Source organism: Gekko japonicus, unplaced genomic scaffold (assembly GCF_001447785.1).
Source record: "Gekko japonicus isolate JY-2015 unplaced genomic scaffold, Gekko_japonicus_V1.1 scaffold734, whole genome shotgun sequence".
In the NCBI taxonomy this organism is placed as follows: Eukaryota; Metazoa; Chordata; class Lepidosauria; order Squamata; family Gekkonidae; genus Gekko; species Gekko japonicus.
The window spans coordinates 666,187-676,832 of NW_015174295.1; the positions used below are offsets into that span (position 1 = coordinate 666,187).

At 46.0% G+C, this 10,646-nt stretch overlaps 1 protein-coding gene across 3 annotated transcripts in view; it reads left to right on the top strand.

Moving 5' to 3' along the window:
• SYNRG (synergin, gamma) overlaps positions 1-10,646 on the top strand; it is a 97,602-nt gene that overhangs the window by 19,919 nt on the left and 67,037 nt on the right. For all 3 annotated transcript variants that reach the window (XM_015424080.1, XM_015424081.1, XM_015424082.1), the window contains 3 exons: positions 874-1,070; positions 4,257-4,505; positions 8,694-8,830. In XM_015424080.1, coding sequence (XP_015279566.1) covers positions 874-1,070; positions 4,257-4,505; positions 8,694-8,830 — 583 coding nt within the window. The remainder of the gene's footprint in view (positions 1-873; positions 1,071-4,256; positions 4,506-8,693; positions 8,831-10,646) is intronic.

Here is a 10,646-nt window from a genome sequence, read left to right on the forward strand (position 1 = left end):
AAACTGAGCTGTTTCACCAAGTGTTCAAATAAGAACTGACTGCACCGGTTGGGTCGCACTAGCACTTTACCATAGGGTGTTGCCGTATTTACTTCGTTTTATTGTATTTATTGTATTTTATATCTTGTATTCGCTGTTCTAAATTGTATGTTGTTTTAAACTGTTGTAAGCCGCCCTGAGCCGCCTCGGCGGGAGGGTGGAGTAGAAATCCAATAAATAAATATAATTAAATAAATAAATAAATAATCTGTGAATTTGTATGCAGTCTGGTATCGGCCCTCTTTGGAGTGGTCAGCATTTGGTTATACCCAAATTCAGTATTTGTAATGCAAATTCTTACCATCTGGTGGGAGAAAAGCTACAAAATTTTGAATGTGAAATTGAGAATGTATGTATTGTGTTATTGAAGAGTTGCATTACCAGCATCTAATAGGAGTACAACTAGCTTCTGTGTTCTGAGAAATCTGTATTAACAGATTAACAAAAGCAGAGACACATCACCCTGCCAACAAAAGTCCTTATGGTCAAAGGGATGGTATTCCCAGTAGTCATGTATGGCTGCAAGAGTTGGACCATAATGAAGGCCGAGCGTCGAAGAATAGATGCTTTCAAATTATGGTGCTGGAGGATACTCTTGACAGTCCCATGGACTGCAAGGAGATCAAATCAGTCAATCCTAAAGGAAATCAACCCTGACAGCAAAGCGGCTGTTTATACACTTGGAGTGGTGAGATAATCCTAGGCGCCACCAGCATTCTCTTCAGATAATTCCAGGTTATTGTCAGTGCTTGCAGATAAAACTTCCAGCTTCTGGACACAAAATAGTCTTGCGTACCGCTCAGTTCTTTTGACTTTCTGCTTCCTTCTTTACAGATTTATACAAGAAAATTTTAGAAACCACTATGACGCCTACTGGGATAGACACTGGCAAATTGTATCCTGTTCTGATGTCGTCGGGTCTTCCCAGAGAAACTCTTGGGCAAATATGGGCCTTAGCCAATCGTACCACGCCTGGGAAGCTTACAAAGGAAGAACTGTATACTGTTCTAGCTATGATCGCAGTAACTCAGGTAGGGAATGGACGAGAGTTCTAGGGCAAAGAGAAAGGAAGAGCATTTATGGTCCCACTTTCTGTTTTTAGTAGGGAGCTGGGGCTCAGAGGGAGGGGATATTCTTTGTATGCAGAAGGTTCCAGGTTCGTTCCTTGGCATCTCAGCTAAAAAAAGGTTCAGGTAGTAGGTGATGTGAAAGACTTCAACCAGAGACCCTGGAGAGCCACTGCTGGGCAATAGAAAATGCTGACCTTGGTAGACCAAGGGTCTGATTGGGTAGAAGTTAGGCTCATGTTGTGTATGAATGCTTGTGCCAGTAATCAGTCCAGGTTACTTCAGAGGCCTGTTGCAGCCCTAATGCTCCTAATCTCTACCAGTGGCAAAGAGATCAGAAGCCAGCCGTGGGATCACATGTGAATTCCTCGCCACTCTGAACCATGGGTAGCCATGTCTGTACCAAATGTATACATTTGTTTATCACATTCTTGTCCCAACTTGCTCCACGGAGCTGAGGGCAGTGTAACCATGTTCTTCCCATTCTCCCTTTATGCTCACAAGAATCCTGTGAGATAGGTTAGGCCAGGAGTCATTTCCTGCAGGAGCGCACAGGAGCGGAGGTCTGGCAGTAAAGAGCCCAGGGGGCGGGCACATGCAACAAGCCCCACCCCCTGCTCCCAGCAGCCCTCAGTCAGAGCAAGAAGCAGCCAGGTAAGCTGCAGAGCTTCCCCCCCCCCCGGCCCCCCGGTCCAAAACAGTTCAGTGGCACCTTTAAGACCATGTCTAAGTGGAGATTTGAACCTCATGCAGCCCATTAGCTGCTGTACCACAGTGGCTGTGTTCTAGTTTAAACCATGAATCTGTTATGACCAGTGTTTGCAGTCTAGCTTTGGACTCCAGTTAGCGGGGACCTGTTTTGGCTTAATTATGGTTAAGGTTGGTGCATTATGAAGGAACAGACTCTCAAGCTTCTCCTTTCTCTTTGGGTTGGTCCCCAGGAGATCGGAAAACCTGCAGCCATCCCAGGTCTCTGTTTGGCACTGCCATCCTTTTTCCTCATCCCTCAGGGATGGTAAAAACCATCTGGGTAGTTCCCATGGCTACCAGCAACTCTGAGAAAAAACCTGCTGAATGGAGTTGCACATCTGGCACTGTGTGTCTGTGTTGCCATTTAGAGGCTCTGCCTAGTTAACATGCCTCGTACTTCGCTGCTGTGAGTTAGCATGGAGGCAGTTTATCACAACTTCACAATTTTGAGCTATTGGGCAAGTTTACCCACTACTTCCTCCCCAATTACCACACTGCAGATAGCAGGACCAAATAGGTGTAGTGTGCTTCTACAGGTCAGGCTTAGAGCATTCAAAATATAAGAAAGTTTAATAAATGAATAAAAATATTACACATAGTCTGTTCAAGCGTTCAGGCTGAGTAAAGGTACAAAGAAAAAGTGAAAACGTGCAGTCCTCTTTACCAACACTCAGTATTTACCCTCAACAATATTTAATTAGGACAGGCTGGTGTTACTTGAAGTTGCTGTAGCAGATCGAAGTAAATTCATCATTTTCTTAAGTCCGATGGCTGAGACTTCTCCCTTGCCAAATACACAAGGTGGCAGTCCCTAGGTAAAAGTTCAGTCCCTCATGGCTTGTGCATTTCTGTGATGCTGCTCCGGATGGGAGAGGAAACAGAAGAAAAAGAGTTGGTTTTTATACCCCGCTTATCTATACCCTAAGGAGTCTCAAAGCAGCTTACTATCACCTTCTTTTCCTCTCCCCACAGCAGGCACGTTGTGAGGTAGGTGAGACTGAAAGAGCTCTGGGAGAACTGTCACTGGCCCAAGGTCATCCAGCAGGCTTCTTGTGGAGGAGGAGCAGGGAATCAAGCCCAGTTCTCCAGATCAGAGTCCACCAGCCTTAGCCACTGTACCATGCTAGCTTCTTCTCTGTCTTCTGAGAAATTATAATCTACCTTGGGGAGTCTATCCCACCTTGGGGTACTTTTGATCTTCCTGCCTCAAGAGGAGAACAATAAGTTCTAACAATTTGGCTGTTTCCCTTCCTGTCCCTTCCAGTAGGCTGTGGGGTGGCAATCCATTCTCCCGCTGCAGCCAGAGCTTGAGCGCCCTGTGCTGGGAAACTTGACGGCTCCTTCCCCCAACACCCCCCTTCCTGCCAGCTCTGAGTTTGCGGCTGGGTTCTTGGGCACACACAGTGTGTAGTCACAGTGATGGAAAGAGGGGGGTGAATTCTGGGGTGGAGATCATAGCAAGGAATAAACCATGTGATTCCGTGGCACGTCCCTCACCTCTGAATCATGGCTAGTGATAGGAAGCATTACGTTTGCACAGACTGGAGTGCCTGTCTGTGTGTGAATGTGTGTGAGAGAGAGGGACACCTGGGAATGCTTGAGATCTGGCCAAAAAATGAATAATTTTTTTTTTTTAAGCAAATTGATGGGAACAGCCCACAGAATCCTATAAACTGCTTGCTCCTCCCTCTTGGAGCAGAGGGGGGAAATCTTGCTCCTGCCCATCAAAACAATTTGACTTGTACAGAGCTGTGCATATTGAGCATAGTCTGGACGTCCAATTAGGTATTACAACCAATTGCATTTAATTTTCTGCCAGTAGATGGGGGGAGTTGCATCATTTCCTCAACAGGAGGAAAAAAGGTGCAAAAAAAGAGATCTTGAATTGCAAAATGATCCGAGCAAAAAGGATTGTTACCCTTTCCTCCTGCTCCAGTCAGTATCCTAACCTTCCTTGGCTGCTTTTCATTTTTTTAAAAAATCATGCAAATAGCTTTTCCCCCCATAAAGTGGTGATTTTTGCTGCTAATAATCAGTGGAATGTTACTTGCAGTGGTGCATAACCCATTTAGCCAAATTATTTTTTCCTGGATCTTAGGTTTTCTCTGCTGCAACCCAGATTTGTATCATATCAATCGGATTTTTATACCCTTGCCCGTCCTTGAAGGAACCCAAGGGCAACATACATAATTCTCCCCTTGGTTTTATTCTCACAACAGCCCTCAGGGAGAGAGAGTGACTAGCCAGTGGTCACCTGCAAAGTGAGCTTTGTGACTGAGCAGGGTCCGGTCCAGACCTCCCGAGTCCTAGTTCGATATTCAAACCACTGACTTAAACTGGCTGTCCGTTTCCAAACAGTATAATGCTTTTCTGTTTGCTTTCCATCCGCTTGCTTTGCAGAGGGGAGTTCCAGCCATGAGTCCTGACGTTTTAAACCAGTTTCCATCTGCCCCTATCCCTACGCTAAGCGGGCTTCCAGTGACGATCCCTGTCACAGTGAGCCAACAGCCGATGATGTCCCCGGGACTGCCAGTCTCCATGGCTCTTAGTATCAGGCCGTCAGTGGTGGGGATGAACTTGGCCGCACCAGTTGGGGGAGCTGCAGCGCAGGTTCCCAGTGGCTTTCTGCAGTCTTTCCCTGCACATCAGGTTAGTGTTGCCTCTAATGTATAACAGATGAGCATTATTCTCAAATCAGGCTTAGGGCAGATTGTAGCTGATTTTAAGTGATCCAACCCAGATGTCAAAAGGATGCTTTAATGTGTCCTATTTAAAAACCTTTCTCTTTTGCAGCCACTTCTAGGATCAGGAGATTTTTGTTGCTGTTGTTTCTGCTCTAGTTCTACTCCCCACAGGAGTGGGGCACACAGTCAATTTGATTGGCACCGTGTTAAGGTGCTTCGGGTTTTGCTGTGTGGTTCAGTGACCCTCAAAGCCCTGTTCATGTGTGGCTCCGTCTGTGTAGAGCTGCAGTTCCCAAACTCTGTGCCACAAGACTTGATGCCACTGATGAATTTTGAGTGCAGTGTTTACCCACACAAAGGCTGCCTGTTGTGTGTCTGCACGATTTCATGCTCTGCTGTTGCCTCCTTTCAGATTTGTCATAGTACTTATTTATGAAGAGTTTCCAGAATTCAGAGGGCTTCACACATGTTGCATTGGATCTAGGAATGTGTGAGTTGAAAAAATGCACCTCACACGATTCCACTTCCATAGCAATAGTCCCAGGGCTGCAGCAGCACACAACACCTCAGTATAACTTTTGACACAACAACGTGCCCATGGAGCAATAAAACATGCCATAAATGTTTTGCATGATTTTTAACATTTAATTTGGTTTTTGAAATTGTATCAGAAGAAATACTGCATGTTATGTCTTGCTCATATGGGAAAGATAGCAGAGATACGATCACTTTCGCTTAGCACAAGCACACTGCAAGGAGTAATTTTAGCATTTCTGTGCACATTAAGTGCAAAAATCTTCCGTGTGACCCAAATTATGATAGGCCAGTACTATTATCCTCATATAATAGACGGAGAACCCAAGGCGGAGGGAATAGTGATAATTTGCATGAGGCTGCCTCTGAGGGCCAGTCTACATGTTATGGCAGACATGGGTCCACCGTCCAACTAGTGGCTGCTGACACCATTTTAGAGGAAAATTTAGCCATTTAAAAGTTGCTGCAAGGCCACATTGGGGCAGCATCAGGTGATTCCCCCCCACACACACACCTCTTTTCAAGTTCCAGTTACAGCCGGCGGGGGGAGCGCTGTTTCAGCGATTTGAAAGGCACAGAGGAAGGAAACTAGATGGATTGTTGCCACCATGCCACAATTTTTAAGTGGCTGAATCCTCCTATACAAGTGGCATTGGTGGCTATGGGTTGGATCCGTATGCACTGTAGCGTGTAGCTTGGCTCTAGCAGTAGGTGCCCTCTTGAAGGGTGGAGCCTCTCCTGGGATGCAGAGCCTTCTCGTGGCTGCTAAACTGCATCTCCTCATTTAACCTAGCAACATATTATTTGGCTTTAATGAAGCCTTTGGTGTGAACTGCATCTAATATAAGAACAGCTGATATGGTTAAAATTCTTCTTGTCCATTTTTCATTTGCTGGTTACATTTTAAGCAGGTCCCGGTCAGGCCCGTTTTCCAGCCCAGCACATTTATTTGTGATGCCACTTCCACCAGGAAACCTGCCCAAGGGAGCTTACAAAATAAAAATACTAAGGCTGCGGTCACACGCAGCATTAGCCACGCAAGAGATATGGAAGACAGGCGGAGTTTCCGGGCGCGATCTCACCAGCACATCTGGGGAGCGTAGCGCTTCCGTGGCACAACGGAGGCTTCCTCCCGAAAACGCGCAGCAAAAAACTATATTTGGCTTTAATGAAGCCTTTGGTGTGAACTGCATCTAATATAAGAACAGCTGATATGGTTAAAATTCTTCTTGTCCATTTTTCATTTGCTGGTTACATTTTAAGCAGGTCCCGGTCAGGCCTGTTTTCCAGCCCAGCACATTTATTTGTGATGCCACTTCCACCAGGAAACCTGCCCAAGGGAGCTTACAAAATAAAAATACTAAAATCATAAAATTTTAAAAAGTTATTAAAATTAATCTAATTAATACAAATTCCAGATTAATTAAAATCCAGTTTAAAAAAAAAACCCAGGCAACTCCCCCCCCAAAAAGCAACAAACCAAGCAGTTTAAAAGTAACTGTTTTCAGACTAAAAAGCACACTATGAAATGGTGCTACAGGATCAGCCCCTTAAAATGTAAAAGTACCTCCCTGCCTTTTTTTGTGCCTACGGATGTCTTTGGAATTCTGACACAGCATGGTGGGTACAGCTACAAAATGGCTGCCGCAAAAGTGCTGCTGCAGGAGGCAGAGCTGGCCATAAAATGGCTGCCCCAGCTTACCTTCAGTCACACAGTGAAGATCCTTGTGCTGTGGAAATGGGCACTCCCAGTCAAATCTCCAGTGGCCAGTCAGAAGCCTTATTGGGCAAAAACCATGCCCACTTTCTAAAAACCCTCTAGAAAAGGTGTTGATGGGTTCCCAGAGGCACCCATTGTCACTCGTTGGGGATCCCTGGTTTAGAAGAAGAAGAGAAGATTAGATTTATACCCCGCCCTTCATCTGGGAGAACCGGGTTTGATTCCCCACTCCTCCACTTGCACCTGGCTTGATGACCTTGGGCAAGCCGTAGTTCTGATAAGAGCTGTTCTTGAAAAAGAGCAGTTTCTGTCAGAGCTCTCTCAGCCCCGCCAACCTCACAGGGTGTCTGTTGTGGGGAAGGAAGGGAAAGGAGTTTGTAAGCCGCTCTGAGACACCTTTGGGTAGTGAAGGGCGGGGTACAAATCCAATCTCTTCTTCTTCTTCACTACCCGAAGGAGTCTCAGAGCGGCTTACAAACTCCTTTTGCTTCCCCTCCCCACAACAGACACCCTGTGAGGTAGGCAGGGCTGAGGGAGCTTTGAGAGAAACTGTTCTTTCAAGAACAGCTCTTATCAGAACTATGGCTTGTCCAAGGTCATCCAGCAGGTGCAAGTGGAGGAGTGGGGAATCAGACCCAGTTCTCCCAGATTAGAGTCCGCGCACTTAACCACTACACCAAACTGGCTCTCAATATAAACTTTAGCACAGTACACGGTGCTGTCTGCCATTCTTGTGATGTTGTTTGCCCTCCAAAAGAGCACCGAATTGGTCTGATCTTTTTAAAATCTCAGACTTGCCTAGAACTGTTATGACGATGGAGGCTTTTTTCAATGACTCTTGCCTTCCCAAATGAACTCCCCCCAAGTGCGCCTCTGCCTGCCACCACTTCATAGTTCTTCCAGTGAGATGTGAAGGTCTCTGATAGTGTCCGTTGTTCATTTAGATTTGTTTTAGAGAGGCTTCTGTGAGTTTCCCTTTTTTCTTAAGGCAAGTCAACTTTAAACTGTACACCAGCTCAATCAGTCCATCCTCACCAGTACGTTCTTCTTGCTCCATGCTTCCCCATTTGGGGGGTGGGGGGTGGTCCAGGCTGGGCCTTGCCTCCTCTGCAGGTGAGTGGATCTGTAGCCTTGCACCATTCCCTCACCCAGGCAGAGACACCCCAAAACGACTCACCTTTGGAGGCGGCTGACTGTTAGTCTTGGCCCCGTTTAGTTCTCTGGACTTTATCTTTCCATAGAGGAGGTGCGCCTGATTCAGCGACTTTCACAGAAGCTCATTGGGGCAGACTTCTCTGAGTAGATTTTTAATTTCTTACAGTTTGCTGCAGAACTGAAATGCTTCAACTTTTAATATGGGGAAAATGTTCCTTCACTAAGGCTCTATTTAGGGGTGCCCCAGGGGGCTAGGCAGGACTGGAGGGAAGGGGTGCTTGTAAGAGGCTTTGACAGAAGTACCCACTGGATAGCTGAAGCAAGTAGCGGGGGTTCAGTGTTCTAGCCAGTGCTGATGTAGTTTCTTGAGGTCAGTGCCCTTCAGCCGTTCTTAATTTTGAAAGCTTCTTAAGCTTAGAGGAAACAGAGTTCTTTTATGTGCTTCTATATGGCACGGATAAATACAGATTTGCAAATCCTAGCATGCAAATTAATCATACGACAGGGATAAATTGGGCATGCCGATCTTGCCTTGAAGTTGTGAACCAGGCTATAAATGCAATCCCACTTAAGCTGAACCAGCTTCAGCGGGGGGTGCGGAAGGCTTTCTTTACCTGAGCACCATTGGGTCTGTGGCTGGGCCTGGCCCTTGCCAGTGTTTCAGGAGGGAGAAGAGCATCAGTAAAGAAAAAATGTAAATGATGGATTGCCTTGAAGAAAGCTTCATGGTCTCATATAATTTAGGCAGCCAAACCAGAAGATGACGATTTCCAGGATTTCCAAGACGCTTCCAAGTCTGTGGGGCTTGATGACACTTTCACGGATTTCCAAGGGGATGTGTCTGGATCTACCAAGACGACAACAGCACAGCACCAGAGCAGGTAAAAATTAAGGTGTAATTCCTATTTTAGTGTGTGCATATTTGTGTGCTCTTAAAGTGTATTAGGGGATCTAGTGGTAGGACCGGCCTACCTGAGGAACCGCCTTTCCCCGTATGTTCCCCAGAGAGCACTGCGATCAGGATCCCAAAACCGCCTGGACCTCCCTGGCCCTAAGGAAGTCAGGTTGACGGTAACCAGGACGAGGGCTTCTTTGTTTGTAGCTCCGTCCTACTGGAACGAGCTCCCTGCCGAGATCAGTCACAGTTCCGCAGGGCCGTGAAAACAGAACTTTTTAGGCAGGCGTTCCGATAGGACTGACGTCTTACCAGCAGCGCCCTGTGTGAATCCCGATCCAATACGACCTAATGCGGTGGTACCGCTGAATGTGTCCCTAAATTGCACTTTAGTTTTATTGCCATCTAATGAATGTTTTTGGAGCTGTGATGGCTCAAGTGGTTAAGACGCTGAACTGCCGGCTGTGGAAGGTCAGTAGTTCAGCAGTTCGAGACCCGGGTGCCGCATGATGGAGTGAGCTCCCATCTCTACTTCCAGCTCCTGCCAACCTAGCAGTTCGAAAGCAAGAAATTGCAAGTAGATAAATAGGTACCACTTCAGTGGGAAGGTAACAGCGTTCCGTGCACCTTGGTGTTTAGACATGCCGGCCACATGACCACGGAAATTTCTTCGGACAGCGCTGGCTCTTCGGCTTTGAAACGGAGATGAGCACCGCAACCCTAGAGTCGGATTCGACTGGCTTTCGAGCAAGGGAACCTTTACCTTTACCTTTTAATGAATGTTTTATATACTCTGGTTGTGATGTTTTATATTTTATTGTGAATGTATACTGCTTGTCAGTTCTTGGAAGCCGCCCTGAGCCTGCCTAGCGGGGAGGGCGGGGCAAAAGTGAAATAAATAAATAAATAAAATAAAAGTGTGCCCGAATGGTTCTGCTTTACTCTGAGTCACAATTTTAGATTGATAATGGCCAGATTCTGTGCCTGGGCACACTTGTGTGTCATGAGAAGAGAACTCTTCATGTCCTGCTATTAAATAATCGAACCAAAGAACAGAAGAAGAGCTCTGCCGGGTCAGACCAAAACTCTGTTTAGTCCAGCGTCCTGTTTCCAACCGGATGCTCTTGAAAGGCTGGTAAGCAGGACATAAAGACAACAGCTTTTTCCTGTTCCTACCCCCGATCTGCTTATTTTCAGTGACACACCACCAAAGAATTAAATTCAAGTCCAGTAGCACCTTAAGAGACCAGCAAAATTTTGGGGATGTATCCCTTCATCTGGTATCTGATGAGAGGAGCTTTGCCTCTTTTAGGGTATACACTTGGTTGGTCTCTCAGGCGCTGTGGGGCTCAAGTCCAGCTGTTCTCCTGCAGACCCACGTTGCTGCCCTCCTGAAGCTACCGAATCATGTGGCTTCTCATGGCTGATAGCCACTGATTCTCTGTAAATGTGTCTAGCCCCTTTTAAAAACTACCGAAGGCCACCACTATATCAGTGAAACAAATTTAAGACCAACAAAGGTTTATTCAAGGCATGAGCTTTCATGTGCAAGGCCCACTTTTTCAAATATATTGGAATGGTGGGTGAGGCTCTAAACTTATAGACAGGGATTTAACAGCAAATTAACATGTAACATGATGATGTTTAAGTTATGCAAAGTGAAAAACTAAATAAGTTAAGGTTATAAGGTAAACAGTTGTAAAGGAATAAATATGTCAAAATAGCAGATGAATGTCTATAGGTTTTTTTTCTAATTGTGGGAAGTAACAGAATCTTAATTATCTCCTCTCAGGTTAGAGGGC